Genomic DNA, 17,939 nt, shown 5'->3' with positions numbered 1-17,939 from the left:
AGACAATCCCCATTTTTGTTTTGAAAGTATTTATAGTAAACTAGCAAACAAAACATATAAAGAAATAACCTAATTTTGTCAAAGCATGATAATATTACAACAAAGGAGTAATACGAATACTTTACTGATGAGTATATCCTTAAGGCCATTCAGTACATTAAAAATCATTTTGGGAATCTAAGCGTTGGCTGACAGTCTCAAAGACAAAGGACCCATTAGCAAATTTTTCCAGAACGCACCCGAAGCAACTTTATTAAAAATTGACAGGAGATCTCGTATGTGTTAACAATTCGAAAAGGTAACGAGAGGCTAGTCTAAAATAATATATATATATATATATATATATATATATATATATATATATATATATATATATATATATATATATATATATATATATATATATATCTTGATATTTTTTGGGACTGCACTTTCCTCAACTTTAAAAGGAAAAATTCTGCTTTGTTTCATCGAAAAAGCAAAATTGCACCTTCTAATGATGAAATTCTCACTGAATCTGAAAATCTCTCTCTTTGGCACAAAACAGGAGAAGTTAAATGTTTTTTTCTTAGATTTCTGGGAAAGTAGGTGTTGGGTTTTTAGATTTTTGTTGTTTATTCCAAGCTCTTAATCAAGCCCTACAAGCTATGGCACCACCGCTCAATTAATTCTAAATAGTTTGGTCACACAAACTGAAAAAAACCTAAAATGTCGGAGATAGGGCAATTCTTTAAGGAACCGCATTGTCTTAATACACTTCATCAAGAGACGAGGACAATTTATTTGTAAATATGCAGGTAAATCACTTGGTCAAATTAAATTAAGCGGAAAATCAGTAGAGAGCGAAGTACCAGCACATTATAAACATGATCATTGACCTACTAATGGGAGTGACGCAACATGCTCAGTGAATATAACCAGGAAAAGATCACTTGCCTCTGTCTTGGGCAATCACCGGTTAGAAATACTGGGCTAACATGGTGACATCACCAGCTTTCTGAGAATTTCAACATTGGATTCGCACAATAGCTCCAAGAGGTCTTAGCAAGCGCAACTGATATAAGGAAGGATTTTCAGTAGAGTTGATATTAGTGTGAGAATAGAATTCAAGGAGTGAGAACAGTTTGACTTTACTCCTATATTTATTCATTGAGATATATTTGCAATAATGAGAGGAATATTTACTATTAGAAGCTGATAGTGCAGTTGGTAGCAACAGCAATGATACAAGAGCACCAAACACTACGGTAAAAATCACGAGAGGATCACGGCTTCGTCTTGAATGGGATGAAGCATATGCAAGATACGTGTTATCTTTGAGCAAATTTAAATTGGAGGATCAATTATGCTTCGCTGCAAAAGTTGATATAGTACATGTGAATAGACTTCAAAGTGCTTTAAATACAATAGTGAAGTATATAGAGGACAATAAGTTAGATCGGTAATTTTATAAAAATATATTATTGTTGTAATTATGATCACGCACAATAAAATTGTTTCGAAATCGTAAATGTTCCCTTTCTTTTTGGTTAGATTTTTTAGGTTACCGAATATTCTTGAAGTAGAACGAATCATGGTTAGTCTAGAGTTAGCAGTGAGAGTGTTAGGACTGAAAAGTGAATAAATTTGAGAAAGAGAGAATTAGGTCGAATCTTGTGATTATGGAAAAATATTTGATCCTAAATGACGATTTTCTAGAGTTATCTCTTCAACGGAAGTTATTTTCTCAGGGAACACTTGACAATATAATGAAAACTAATTCTCCTCCATGAGACAATTGTATGAAGCTTTTACGACGTGACTCAAATGCTTTTACTCAATTTATTGATATATTAATTGAAACAAAGCAGAATTAATATCGTGGATATACTTTTGAAAACATTCCCATAGATTCTATGTAGATGGCTCCCCCTTCGAAAGAGGTTATTTAACGTCACAAAGTTACTCCTCTCCCATCCCCCTCTGAATTTATCGAACATGGATCAGTTTCTTTTTAGCTGTGAGAGAGTTGACATCGGAAACCAAAAAATAATGTTCTATACATGTCCACTATGTATGTACACTCTTGGCAGTTGGTCATCATGTGAGAATTGTACCATTATTGATGAATATAATGAAAAGTGCAAATTACGCAATCCATGTAAATTACACAGAGGATATGCAGTACAAATTAAAGGCTGTAATTCATATCTTGAAGAGATTTGTGACTCTCACCCTAGAAGGCAACTCTGCTCCAGTTGTCATTATGACAAAAGTGATCAGTGGGAAAATACTTATACTGGTATGATTGGAAAGAACCCTAAACGTGATTTTAGTTTGTTTATACGAGATTGGTATCCACGTGGCTTTAAATTATTTTGCGAGGAAGAATCAGGCCTACGATTCAACTGTTGGGGTAACAAGACAATTTGGTTTCTACGTCATCGTTGTGACGACACTGGCTATTATGACTATAAACCTAGTGATTTTAATTTGGCAGTTACCGAATTTGATTAACCACTTGAAAACACTGTATGCGATATTGCTTCAAATAGACAATTTGTAACACGTGAATTTCATAATATGAATGCAAATAGTATCATTGACTATACAAAGAGATATGAAAAGAGTGAAGTTACATTGTACTGTAGAAAATGTGACCCTGACTTTGCAACGAATCAAGATCAATATACAGTCAATTAAAATGATCTACCAGCATTAGTGGTTCTCGACAGTTGCCTATACACCGAAGAATAAGAAATCTAAAGTGTAGAATAAAGACATTGTTGTTGTATACATTTTTTTATTAATAAAGAAATTCACATACATTTTTATGCACTTTACTCGTAGGCCCCTAACATCAATATTATACAGTCCGAATGGATATTTTCAACCATAAAGTCGTTCAGACGTGGATTGTCTACGTAAATGTTGACAAACTGCTTGTAAGTATAGCCGCGACATCTGAACACGAATTATAGTAGCGCATGGAGATCACAACTCTTAGTCGTCAGATCCTGCACTCTCTTCCGATTTTGAATAATCGTTTTCCCCCTGCTTTCAATATAGTTTTTGATGTGAGGAGTGTAGAATGTATAGGGTAGGCCGAGAGGATCAGAAAATTCAATCGTCTTCATTGTTTGAAAAATGCACAATCAATAGCCAGTATTCACAGACGACGGACTGCTATTAACAATGATTAGGGTATTGCTTCCACTTTGAATTTTTCAAAGGAAGTCCGAGGGTAGACAATAGGATCTGTATTTGGACATGTAGGGGTCAATATTAAATACATTGATTAGTTGACTGGTGTTCATGGTACAAGGTCTAGTAGAACACTGCCTTCGGGAGTGATTTCCCATTAGGTTTCAAATTGATTTAACGAGATTAGTGCAATACTCTCAGGTAATGGCTCGGCAAATGTACACTCTAAACACACACACCGCGTTCGTACTATACTCATATCTTGAGTGCCAGGCAGGTCTAGTACAATGATACCATGTGTTTTAGCGAATATTTCATCGGCTATACCATTTTCAAATAGTTGTGAATCATGATCTAGGGTTTGCATTGTCAACTCATACAATGTCCTACAGGATTTATCAAAAGATAGATTGTAGAGCTGGATTCCATTTAATTTGCATACAAGAGATGAAAGCACAAACATCTCGACTTTACGAGAGCAGCCAGTCCACGATCCTATTGCACTAGCGCTTTTTACATGTGCCAATGCTTATTTTGACGAAATTTCGCCATTGATAAATGATGAGTCGGTGAAGGTGCGCAAGCCTGAGGCAATATGATGTTGATTGGTGATTGTATGAGGAACAAGTAGTTCAATATTGTTTCCACTCGCTCTCAGTTTCTCCACTGCCAAAGCAACAGAACTAATAACCTGCTGCTTTCGTACATGTAGTATTGCCAAGGTGAGCAAGAGAGTTACATCTGGATTGGCAGGAGGTTCCTTTCGTAAAATGAAATTGGATGGAACAAGCGTCAATTTTATATCCACTTTAATATTTGGTGGTAGCCATTGGGTTATATTAAATATATCATGATATATTTTTCCAACTAGATGTAATTCACTATTTGTAGCATTTTTAAGTGCATCTGTACTATGAGTATCTGTGATATATTCATATCCATTGGAGGTGCCTCTCAATTCCATGTATGAACTTGGGTGTCATCAACATGAACAGCATATAGCTTGTATAATTTGAAAGATTGTTGCTTGTGCTCACCAAAGTGCTATTTATGTAGACACTGATTTGACGAAATAAATTATGTAATCTACAATTTTCATAGGATATTATCATCAGCACGAACTAGCATTCCATTGCCGGATTTCTTGTCTATCATATGCAAATCTATAAATGTCGAAAGCATGTCCATAAATTAGTCTTCATTGGAATAAATTTGAAAGCAGATATTATCGGAGAGGGGTGAAATGTGGCTGTGGATAAAATTGTTCATAGTATCCATGTTTTACACTCACATCAACACTTTCTGCGTTGAATAGATTTAAAGATGAAGTTATTGAAGGTTGGGAATCCTTATGCGGTAGATATGCCATTATTCAGTCTATGAAAAGAAATCCAGTTTCGATCTATTCCCGGGGCTTCTTCTTCTACTGTTTATTGTACATGTCGTCTTTTTCCTTCTTGACAGGGGTGATGTCTTTCGTTTCTGACCTGAGTAGAGACTGACGAGTGGTGCACTGTTTCTTAACCTTTTTAAACCTTTTCTATTTTGTTCAGATTTCACTTGCTCGCGAATGGTTCGCGCACTGGACCTAAAAGGGTCCGAAGTAGTTTTTTTTAAATCCTTGCCAGAGCTCCAATCGTATAGTGTAGAGGATGCAAGATCTGTCACAGCCGGTAAAATATATTTTCTAGCCAGAGGTAGTGCAAAGTGGAAACAGCTTAGCAAACCAACTGCCAAGACCATAGCCGGATATTGATGAAAGACCTTTGTAACAGTCCATTCCATTGCCCAGTTGTCTTGGGCCAAGTATATTAACATAGCAGTGAATACCAGGACAAATGAATACCACTTTTCTATTAGACATCTTGTTGTTTTTTTGAACACTGACAACGATGGGTTGAAAATGGCATGTAATCACAGCCAAATCTTTTGGTATTGCAAGGGGATCACCTAAGTCAGTTCTTAGTGTTAACTGGCAGAGTTCCAAATAGGAAGTGTTTACGGGAATATACTGGCTTTATATTGAAATGATAAATATGATCTTGATTGGTTTTTCGTTCAAGAACTCGTAGGAGGGGGGCATTGTTATTGCCAACTCTGGATGTGTCAACAAATGAATCATAGAAAAATATACAAGTGTCGGTGGAGAAGGCTGGCGGGTAGTCAGCAAAAGTAAAATTACTGTTTCCAGCGCTTTTATCATTGATTATATTAAGTTTAAAGCCAAGAACATCCTTTAGATTATCATTGAGAATAACCTTTTCATTGGTAGTAGGTTTATTGATATAACGACATAAATCATTCATACAAGTGAGTTCCTCGTATGGTAATTAAACATATGGATACTCCATCCAATTGATCATTTGAATTTTATGCTGTTCGCTATCGGGCTGCGGCGGCCAATCATAGGGTCTAATTTTTATATCATATTTGCGATCTTTTCTCAGGATATCATAGGTGTTTTTGAGAATATAGTCGACAAGAGCCACTTCATATGCACCATCAATTTGAGAGTGGAAGAGAGTTTCGTCCAAAAATCACTCGTTTTATTCAAATCATTGTAGGGAGGATCAGAGACATTGGATATGAATGTCACATAGAAATCATTGGACATTGTAAATGTCTTCAACTGCAATCCAAAAATCAAAATAAGAGTTGTATCCTAGCCAACGAACAAGCATCTGTCTCTTGCCCCTGTGAATATGGCTCTTTAATATCTTTTCAATTTTATAAATTTAACTACTGTTTCTAACTTGTTGTAGTTCACATTCATAAAAACCACCGAGGATCTCATCATCTTTTGTGTTCTCGCAGCCGATATGTCGTGGGTTCAGTATCTAGGATTTTTGACAGTTTAAAAAGGTCAGTTTACACAAAAAGGTCATAAACAATTCCCTTACAAAAATATTGGTGGTTCTATTAGTTCGAACACTTATACCAACATTGAATTTTTTCTTCACATTTTTTTGTGTTGTTTTTTCACTGGAATATTGTTTAAGGAAAGTGTCAAATGTATTTTCACTGCAATGAACTTCCTGAGGGCTAACATTGGACAGTGATTGATATGATCGTTGGTTATATACTTGCATGATTTTATCTAAATCATGAATAAAAGCAGCAGTATTTTTCAGCGTGTAATGTCTTGAAATTAATAGACGGATTGTTCTTATCCATCGTTCAGCCAACGCACCCTTTATCAGACAATGGCTGTGATATAGCTATGTATTATATTGCAATAGAACCTTTTGCAGATGAGGATTAATAAATTTGCTACCGCGGTCACTTTGACTAAAGACACTAATTGCCACTAGAATATATTTGTAGGGTATTTTTTGACGTCTTTGAACCACACGTACAGTTGAAATATCTGTGTCCATTACGTACAGCGGGAAAAAGGCATTAGTTTTTCGACATTGTCTGCCACGTAGCCTACGATTCCAATGCAGTGTGCAACTGGGTTCATTTTCTAGACGCTCTTTTGCATTTTTTAATGTGCTGCCATATACGTCAGAGATAACTTTAGAAAGTTTTGTGGGCTAACTTAGAAATCCCACTTCACCAATATTTTCATAGACATGTTTTAAAACTTCATCCATTTTGAACGCAAACACGTAGTGTAATGTCCACTCCCCTTTTGTAAACTTAAGGGTGGTGCTTGTGACGGTGAGTTGATATCAATACGTCTTCGCTTTTGTCTAGCCGTCATCATTGGTGTTATCAAATTATTGCTGCTGCTTCTGCTGCTACTAGGAGTGCTAATATTTTCCAAGATTGATTTAAAATATTCTTCTACTTCTTCTTTTTTAAACAGTGTCGTTGGCGCTAGATGACTGGCGTCTCTACTAAATTCTATTAACTTCTTCAAAATTTTATCATTGGAAATATGTCTTTTGTGAGAGTTCGGTATTTTTATAGAGGGGTTAGATTGTTATCAATTGATTAAGGTCCATTAAGATTTGTAACCGCATCACAAATTAAATCAAGTAGATTAATACTTTTTCTCTTAATTATAATTTGTTTCCCAGTGCTATCGACTTGAAATTGATGATAATCATCACCACCACCACTTTCGAACATGAGATATGTTAATACTCTTTTACTCTGTTCCCGATAGGTCATTGGCAATAGGTTTTCAATTGATGTCACTATTTGAATTCAATTCCTTCTCCTTTAATTGTGCTGTTGTTGCTGCTGCAGAATCTTGAGAAGATGTTTCCTGTTTGGGTGGGTGAGGATCTATGACGGCGACGACGGCGGATCTCTCACGATAAGGTCTATGTTTGTCCACACGACGCAGTGTATCTTGAAGTAAAACTAGCTTTTTATCATCGGCAATATTTTCATCATTAATGAATTTGCATAGATTGTCTTCAAAGTGTTCAACTGGTGAAAGGACAAGTTCTATTGGAGTCAATTTATAGGGCTTAGCTATCTAGGGAAACTGTTTACAAGTCCTGTGATTATTGGTAGTAAAAGTGTAAAAAAGCTACTGCCCGCTTGAAGAAGACGTTTTCTTCTAAAATCTTTTGCTTTGTTTTTGCAAGCCAAGGTACGTACAGTGGAACTATGTTGCGTTGTCTATTGTCTAACACCTTCTGGCAAGTGTACATTGCCCTCAGTGAAATTTAAACAAAGTTCCGATATTAGATTAATAAAATCTTTGTCAACACCATGTTTGGGTATGGCCTTCCTGAGTGGGGGTTTTGAAGTGCCTAGAATAGAAAATAAATGTCTATTTTCGTGTAGTTTCTTCAATGTCATGATGGCAACTAATAGCCTTTTCTACTGGTCACCGGAAGACATATAGTAATTTCTTTGTCGAAAATATCTGTGACTACACGTAGATCCTCGGGTGTATTCTGATTAAGATCTAGCAAAATGTACCCATAGGGCTTATTTGTCGCCTGACTGTACGCTGAAAGTAGAAATTTTGGAGCACCTGGATATATTTGCTTATTGAGAGTTACTAGAGAGCTAGAATCACGAACAACTCGGTAGATAATATAGAGGGTGCAATTCAAACCAAGGGTTCTCATACACTTGCTCTGATGAAAAAGATTGTGTAGAACTAGGGTTATGGAAATGTGTTCATGGTTAGAACGAACGGTAAACTGTTGTAGCATTTCCTGTGAGAACTGTTCAGTTGATTCAGCCAGATCATCAACAATCAGCCATGAGTTTGACTCAATACTATTGAAAACGTCAATTCCCCGTATCAATTGTATTGACATGGACGTGGCAGTAGTAATAGCTTCTATTTGATCGTAAGACTCTTGCCAAATAATATAGCAATAGTAAATTTTCTTTGGTTTTTCCAAAAACATTTTATTACAATTTCTTATTATTTTAGCTAAAAGTGTCGTTTTCCCCGACATTGCCGGGCCACAGAGAAACGACCTAAATGAAATTGACACATACTGCTGTTGACAATATTTGGAATACAACTAAATGTAAACCATACTTGTCTAATGCATAAATATTAATAATAATTTTCCCTTAGATTTACTTAGTACGATATTCAATAGCAACAACAAAAACATATTTTTTCTTTTATTAACGACACTTTTTGTAAAACAAAAATAACAACAATAACAGAACAACAGAACAATATTTTTTCATTTATTGACAAAAAAAAACTTAAAATACAGCAAGAACAGCAACAATAGCAGCAGCACAGTTGAACATATTTGTAGACTAATAGAAAAATATGAGAAAACGCTATTTTCAACATTTAAAAGATGAGAATACCCCCAAGGCCCTTCCCCCCTGAGCCAAAGGCCGGACCGGGGCCGAAGGCCGACCGCGGGCGGTGCCCCCCAGGGCCGAAGGCAGGCGGCCGCGGGACCGGAAAGGGCGGGAAACAAACCGGGAACCACTGCGGCAGGAAACAAACTGTGTATACAATAGCTGCTGCTGTAGTAAAAGTTAAATGATGACGATGACGATGGCAATGGAATGAAGATTATATTGAGAAATTGTTGTTGTCCCCCACCCACCAAGTACCGTTTTTTGAATTTAAGTTAATTTATCTAGACCGAGTTGTTTTCGATAGTCCATACATTCAACTCAATCTGAAATTCGGTAGAGGCCGCGGGGGACTACCCTTACACCATCCTCGAGTACATAGACATTGTCAGATATGCAAGATATGGTATTTTTTTTTTCCACTCTAACAGTATATTTCTTGTATTTTAGAGAGAGAATTTCCATCGCTTTTGCTCTTGGCACTAGACAACTATCCACTTATTTTTTGTAGAAACTACTGTCGAAATTATTTTTTACAAAGTGTGTAGGCACCCCTTTGCACGCCTGTTTTACATCCTTGCCCTGTGTTTCCACACAGTATACTTTTGGACCGGGGAACACCCTATTGGATATTAAATCACTCCCCGTCTCCGACTTTAACCTTAATAATTCATAGGGGGCCTGGCGTTTCACCAACTCGGGGTAGAGGCTCTCATTCCAACTCGTGTAATCCATCCGTGGGCCAATGTGAACACCATTTTCCAAATCATCCAATGAATTCCCTGTTTTAACTTTAACAATAGAGAATCTGTATCCCCATAGTAAACTTGAACCTCCGCCTACCTTGGCCATTGTACCTTGCACATATTGTAAAAGAAGGACAATATGAGTTTCTTGGAAAGTTCAAGTACTGAACTCCCCCCGCAATATTCTTATTCAGAACAACATTTCTCTTTTTTCTGTGTAGCTGAACCATATTTGGGTCTATGGTCATGAATGTTGTAAAGTTACAATTCGTGCACATTCTTTGGGGCAAGTTACGGCGTCACAACGCGATCTGTTTCGTACGCTTTCACACATTTTTCCAAAAGCTGAATTTAAAATAAGTTTATACATTTCTGTTTGAACTTTACTTTTTGCTTGTGAACGTTTACTGACAAAGGTGTCAATAAACGTTTTCAAGTAGGGTTTCTGATCAAATTGCAGGGCTCTGTGTATATTTGTTACCCTGAAACCATTGGTCACCATCCACCACAATAGCACGTGGTGAACAACAATATTCTGTTTCGGGTAAAAATCTGCAATTAGTTTCTGCATGGAGGGGGTCCAATGCATGCCCATATCCACGACCAAAGATTGATTTAATGGGCTCAAAGAATCCCTGGTAACCGGTCTATTTACGCACAGAAAAACAAAATCTTTTACAGTGTCGTAGAGTTCCAATGGTATGTGACCGTTAATTTCAAAAAACCATCCTTGGGGACCATTTTCCGCGACAGTGTGAATGTCGGGGAAATCTAGAGCACAAGGATTTTCAAGCCATTTGTAATTGCCACGCTGTTAACTATAGTGAGAAATCGCCGAGGGGTACAGTGAGTTCATGTCAGGAAAAATAGCATTGGACTTAACACCATCAGCAGAGTTCTGCCCACTTGGATCCGTTGTTAGGATGCGATCCCCTTGAAAAACATATCCTCCCTCAAAAATCTTCCAACAAATAGATGTTGATGCTCATCAGTGACCCAACCTATTTCCTCCCTACTGATTTTTAGAATTAAGTCCATGACGTGGTGCGGTGTTGAAAAATAGTAGCCAATGTCTACCCCGAATTCTGAATAAATTTGGTCTGTGTTCTTGCAGACAATGTCCAACAGAATCAGTACATCGCTTGCCAAGTACATTCTACAATAATCCCAACCATTTTTACGACCACCCTTAGCCCATACCCTTTTGGCAAATTCATAGTCCTCGACAGTGCATTCTTAAAACTACGGCAAATTGTTTAACTTTCGAGCTATGTATACGAATATTCATTTTTAATCTGTACAAAACCGGTTAATTGCTTGCTGTTGATGTGAATGGTTGTAAATTGGAAATGGTTTTGATTTAGAATTATCCCATGTCATTCATATGACAAGCATATATCACATCGCTATTTGATGTCATTCAGTTGTCATAAGGATGGAGACATCAGACTATGGAAGTTCTGAGATAGTAGACAGCCTATTTAATTATCATCTCTCATCCTATTAACAAAATATTACATTCTCCGATTTAAACGGTCATAAGACTTTACCTCAAACAGTATATTAGAATAATGAAATGTGTATTTCCTTTTGGGAGAAAAAATCTATAGTGAAAATGTCAATAAATTTTAAACTCACATTATTAGCTCCTTGCAAGGCCATCATATTCATTGAAAATTTGCTCTCACCCTGTACATATGCCGTCGCAGGTTCAATGTAGTTAATTACAGAGGGAAGTAAGTGATTTTTATCTTCAATTCGGGCCTTTTTTCGGGAGAAGGGGGAGCGACGCATTCTTCAAAGTTATCCTTAAAAAGAAATTAAATCATAGTTTCCTTAAAAAATGTTTTTTTACAACTTTGGGGAGGGGGTTTATCTTTGAAACTAGCTAATTTTTATACCCCCCCCCCATTATAAAATCCTTGAAATGTTGATAAATATGGGCATGAAAGCATATTCCCACTACAATTAGACAGAAAATTCTCGTTAAGACAGTTTATAGGCCTACATTTATATCAGAAGACAGTAACATCAAAATTATCCTTAAAAAGAAATTAAGTTATAATTCCCTTAAAAAAAAAATCATTTTTACAACTTTTGACGGAATTTCATCTTTGAGAATAGCTAAAAGTTACTAATTCCCATACCCCCTCCCCTACTGTAATGTTTACACCAAGTATGATTTTGAACTAATATATTTTCTTTCTATTTCATTTCATTATAACCGAACTTGACTTCTTTCATGTGTCATAATAATGCATAAGTATCATTTTTCCTTCTGAAAAGACTATATAAAAGAAACGCACAAAAAAAACTCATAATACAGCAGATAATCCTGTTAATATCTTAGAAATTATGCTTCTAAACACCAGGGCTAATGAAAAAACCGGGACGTATGGGGGGGGGGTAAATTATCAAATTTAGATAGCTACGTAGGCTACACACTCATAGCATAACTTTCGAAATGTTATAAGCTCAAGAAACAGGGGGTATTTAGATATATAGACTTGATAACACAGTTCCAGCACATAGGCTTAAAATTAGATAGAAAAAGATCGTTAGCACCTCATGTAGGCCTAAATTTATATCATTTGACAGTTTCAAGACCTAGTGTAGTAGAAAATAAATGTGATCAGAGGTACAATTGCTAGCTGGTTTTCAAAAGCTAGTCTAGTAGAAAATTAATGCGATCAGAGGTAAAATTGCTAGCTGGCTTACATTTAATATTTTCTTCCTACAACTCCATCCCCCCTCTCCAATATAATGCTAGTTGACTTACACTTAGTATTTGCTTCATGCAATCCCACCCCCTAATGTGCAAATATATACCATGAATATGAATATATGGGGTGGTGGGGCTAAAATTCATTTCCGACAAAAAATGATTATATTTGGAAAGAGCATAGAAAAAAGGGACAACGAGATGTATAACCACATTAGTCATTAATATTGTTTATAATTAATTACTTATAAACAGAACTTACTTTATAAATTTGCGTTGCAATAAGTTATAAAACATCCATTGTATATGATGTTCGCTCCATAAAGCTTTAAATCAAACTGTTACTTTAGCCTCGAAACGTGAACAATATAAGCAATGTCTCAAAGTGGAATTGTAACATCACTGATTACAAAACGCTTTGATTTCAACAACATCGTGTTACATGAATTCCGGGTAAATTCATTGGAGGTCAATGATCATGTCCTGGTTGTAATCACTGAGCGTGTTGCGTCACTCACATTAGTAGCTCAATCATCCTGTACTCCCTGTGTTGTTAATTCACTCTCTACTAAAATTAAGTGTAAAAAAAACCTTGGTTCAGATTCGTTAAGATTTAAACTAATGTCCACTCTTACCTTTTTCTCGTCAAAATGCTATTGTTAAATGGCTATAAGTGAAGTGCAGTAACTCTTAAGAAAAGCACCTTCTCATGAGTTTCTGGTAGGCTCATTTATATTCAAATTCACTTCCACATTTCCTCCAGAGAAAGTTTGTGGAGCTAAACTATACGTTTTATAGCTTCTACTATGCTAATTAGTATAGGAGGGATACTTAAGGACTACCTTTGAGTGATTCTCAGAAAGTTAAATGGTCGATATCAGGAACTAACTTCACTGCTTGGTAACTAGTCATATAAGGGGAGGAGTATATTTTTAACTGGTATAACCGATCAAGATCTCTAGTTTGCTTTTAGATACTTATACGAGATATTTATAGTTAGATACTCGTATTTAGGTTAATTCTGTCTTAAGCAGCTCAATTTGTCCTTATTAGATTATCTTTCACAGGCTATGTCTTTGGTGGCGAGGTTCTGAGATTCTTCCACAGCGGTGATGAATGTTTGACAATACCTTCTGGTTGGAGTGAGCAGCCTGGGCAAAAGTATGTCTTTGATTTTTTGTTTTTTTTTATTTTTATTTATGATTGTGTATTCTTTCTCGTCTCATTTTTACTAATGCTGAAGCATAGGCTATATTCATTTATATCAGTGTTTTGATATACCTTGATTATTTTTTGACATGTGTAACCTGTTGACAGGAGACCTAGTTTCACTTTTTATTTGTTTTACATTAGAAACTAATAATTATAATCTACAGGTCTAAGAAAGTAAACAAAAATACTGAATGATAAAAAAGAAATTTAGAATGAATTTGATCCATATTGAAAATATGCTAATGAGCGTGTTTTAAATAGTTTGTTTTTATAAAAATACTTTTAATAAAATTACCAAAGATAAATGAACCAGGAGTTGTATTACATGAAAATTAAAAAAATTCTAACAAACAATGAAACAAACTCATTTTCCCGCTTCAAAATGGGTAGAACCTTTTATTTGTTTCATTCAATTAATTATAGAATTAACACTATAATAAGTCAACAAAATAGTTGCTTTAAGCCAAATATTCGTCTGCTTCCCTCTCCCTAAATCTAAAGCTTCTTGTTTATGAAACAGACTACCAAATTTGAGAAATCTACAATTTAAGTATTGATCGTTTGCAATCAAGAAATAGTTGAAAGGTTTTGGATCTTTGTAAAATAATAAAATTTACTTTTAACACCAGTCATTTTTTCGTACTTTATTTAATGCTTTTTGCACTAAATTTGGTTAGCCTCCCACCCCCATTTTACTTCTTCTTTTACTCCGCTAGAGGTTTGCTCTGGTTTAAGAAGAATATCACACAGTTTGAAAAACAAATCTGCTTCGCTACCATCCGCTCAATTTAAGGTCTATGTCCCCTGTGAAAGTTTGATATTCTATTTTTCGGCTCTCCTAGGGCTTTTATATACCAAAGAAACACAAAAAATTCATTATCATTCCACAGGATTATATTTTGGAAATATGGTGTGCAAAATTATCTGACTAAAAATCCGTCAAAAATTGGTTAAAAAATGAAAACTTGGTCCTTTTAGTGCAAGTTAAACCCGAAGGCTTGTCGCAAAATCGCTTGTTTTAGAAGAAACATATACCTTAAGATGAGGATTTAGAAGTTTAGGCTACTCAACATCAACAATTAGGTTAACGGAGGTTTAACGAATGCCTTTTTCGAATAAATCCCGATTTCCTGTAAAGATTATTAATATTGCCCTTTTTCTTTACAGCATTGTTGTATACGAAGGAGGTGATGTAGTTCAACAAGCTAGATCACTTTGGCGTTTAGAATTAGCTCGAACCAAATGGGCTGGCGGCTTCATTAACTGGTTTCACCCAATGCGAATAAGACATATTACTACGGGCAGGTACCTCGGAGTAAATGAAGCTCATGAGCTTTGCCTTTTAACAAAGTAAGTTAAATATAAGGTTTACTTCGTTTATTATTGGATATGATGCATTCACATACAAATTATTAAATAAAAAAAAAATATGCTAAAATTGTGTTATGGAGCAAAATGAATTTCTTCTTATTATTAAAAAAGAAATATGACTTGAGATTTTAAGGCATACTACTGTAAAAATTTCAAGCTCCTATATACAAAAATAACGAATTTTGCGGAAGCCTAAAAATCGCATTTTAATGCTAAATCGTCTAACTCTTCAGATAAATGATCCTTCAGATAAATATAGGATAAGTATGGGGGGGGGGCAGGGAGAGTACGAATTAATCGCTGATCTTCCTTTATTTAGAATAAGCGTTAATAAGAGTTCTGCAAGGTGATACATCCAGTGTTTTTTCGAGGATTTTGTTGGGGGGGGGGGGGTATGCAAAAGAACTTAAAAAAAATCATCAAAAAATTGTTTATATGCATTTTTGTTATGTTCCTACGAGTCGCACAAACACAACTAGCGGGGGGGGGGAGTCTTACCCCGTAACCCGCCTTTAATACGGCCTGGAATACGTTCCATATTGTTGCAGAAAAAATTTCTGAAATATATTTTAAAGCTTCGTTTAACTAAAAGTGATTTGCTTCATATTCCACAAAATTATATACAGTGATGTGGAAGTGTGCATCAATTATTATGAGGGGGGAGGTGGGTCATTTTGTAAGGGGGCGGATGCCAAAAAAAGTTTATTTTAATACCTAAATATCCTAACTCTCAAAGACATTCTGGGATTGGGGTGCAGAAATGTAATTCTAATCCATTTTGATTCTGGGAATGTTTTTGGTCTACGCCTTTATTATTGCTACTAGGGGGGGGGGGAAGTCAGTAGTAGTCCCCTCACATTGCGTCAATACTTTTCTATATAGCCAAAAAAATATTAGATTTAGCTGTCTATCGACATAGAGGTGGAAAAAGGGATGTGGAATATTAAGAGCTTCCCCAGGAAAGTAAAAGGTGGAAAGGTGGCAAATGTTACGTGGAGTTTGGTTTTCAGCAATTTTAAATAATAACATTTTTCTTTTCCTATTTATATAGGAAATTATATCTTTAAATGCATTTTAATATAGGCAATGTATTCAGTGTACCCTATTTAAACATCAGAGAACCCTATTATCGAGGCCGCGATGGCTTCAGCCTCGTAGAAGATCATAAGCCATACAGAATTTCCATTCATATGAATAATACTACCAACCGCATTCAATGCTTCTGGGATTGACCCCCCACCCCCCCACCCCAGTTCCCGGGGCAAGGTCTATGAGTTATGCAATCTACTTGTTGTTAACATATAAGGTTTTATGGAATGGGTAGTCGCATAAATTTTGCTCAAAAATCGAGAGTTTTAGTGCCCTTGATAAAAGTCAAAAGTTATGTCATCAGCCCCCCTCCCCACGCCCTTTTTTCCCAAAATGTATCAGATCAAAATTTTGAGATTGCCATTTTGTTCAAAGTAGACCTAATGTCAAATAACTATGTCTCTTTGGTTGACACAACTCCTCTCAGTCTCCGGACAAGGGCTATAAGTTATGCAATCTGCTTGTTGTTAACATATAAGGTTTTATGGAATGGGTGGTCGTATAAACGTTGATTGGAAATCAAAAGTTTTAGTGCCCTTGTTAAGAGTCAAAAGTTGTTTAGAGTCAAATGTCACCAGACCCCTCCCCCCTCCCTACGCCCTTTTTTCCCAAAATGTATCAGATCAAACTTTGAAATTGCCATTTTTTTTAAAACAGTTCTAATGTCGAAAAACTATGCCTCCGGGTTTGACACACGTCCCTTCAGCCTCCAGGCAAGGGCTATAAGCTATGCAATTTGCCAATGGTTAACATATAAGTATGTTTATCGGAAATGAGGGCATATTTGATCCTGGGGTTCCAAAAAGACCTGGGGTATTAAGGTGAAACCTTAAGGAAATGTTGAGAGGGATGCCGAACACAATCAAAACACTATGTTCTTGATGTTTGTGAAAAGGGAATGTTAGCAATATATAAAGAACAACTGAGGGTATTGAGTTGAAAATTTCAACGTATATTGAGCTGACGTTGAAGAAAGATTATAGGGCAACCAACCCCTCCCCCCTTCTTGCTGTTTATGTGCGCCTCTGATCAACACTGTTCAAAATTTTGGAATGTAATTTTGTTCAACTAGTCAAAAGGTCTAATAGCTATAGCCTACTTCCAGGAATTTCATGCTCCCATAGCCCCAGGGCAAGGATAGTAAATTATGCAATTCCTCCAGTGTTTACATGCAAGATTTATCATTAGCAAAAGGAGGAATATTTGATTTTGAGTGTATCCGAAAAGGCTAAGGACATGGAGAATATTGAGGGGTTTGTTATGCTATTTCACAAGGCTATATGTGCATCCAGTTTATAAAAATGAAGGATCTGTAATATTTTAGGAAGGGTTAGGGTATTGAGTCGAAACTTTCAGGAGGTTTTGAGAGGGATGTTGAAAAGTAGTTCGAGGGCCACCAGCCCCCTCCTATGCCTTTGTAGTTCCCCTCCCTCCAAAAATTTTTCATTAAAATTTTGAAACAAGACATTTGTTCAGAACACAGTCAAAAGCTCTAGTAACTATGCCCCCAGGGATGCCATGCCCCCATGGCCCCGGGGGCAAGTAATGTAAATTATGCAATTTGTCCATTTTTTACATGCAGGGCTTATCGTAGTTTTTTTTTCTTTAACTTGGGTACCTTTGCTTAGCACTTGGTGGGCTTTGTGTTTGTGCTGGAAATACAAGAGTTCCTAGGTCGTGATTGGGGAACACCCTGTAAAAATTTAGGGTACCTCCATAGGAGGTGCGGACCAAGGGGGTACCTTTTCCCTGGAGGTCCATAATAGAAACTGGGGTATCCTCGTCTGAAAAATCTTTTCCTAGCTAATTTATCTACTAGGGGTAACCTCCCCGTAGTTGCCTCCCCGATTAATATTTGTAGGCATGAATAT

General features: G+C 36.2%; 1 protein-coding gene across 1 annotated transcript in view; it reads left to right on the top strand.

Annotated features, from left to right (window-relative positions):
• RyR (Ryanodine receptor) overlaps positions 1 to 17,939 on the top strand; it is a 602,377-nt gene that overhangs the window by 95,676 nt on the left and 488,762 nt on the right. The window contains 2 exon segments of the mRNA XM_089093383.1: positions 13,464 to 13,557; positions 14,776 to 14,958. Coding sequence (XP_088949509.1) covers positions 13,464 to 13,557; positions 14,776 to 14,958 — 277 coding nt within the window.

Source organism: Artemia sp. Qi Xiang Cuo, chromosome 8 (assembly GCF_049724085.1).
Source record: "Artemia sp. Qi Xiang Cuo chromosome 8, ASM4972408v1, whole genome shotgun sequence".
Classification (NCBI taxonomy): Eukaryota; Metazoa; Arthropoda; class Branchiopoda; order Anostraca; family Artemiidae; genus Artemia; species Artemia sp. Qi Xiang Cuo.
This window is presented reverse-complemented; position numbering and strand designations above follow the sequence as displayed.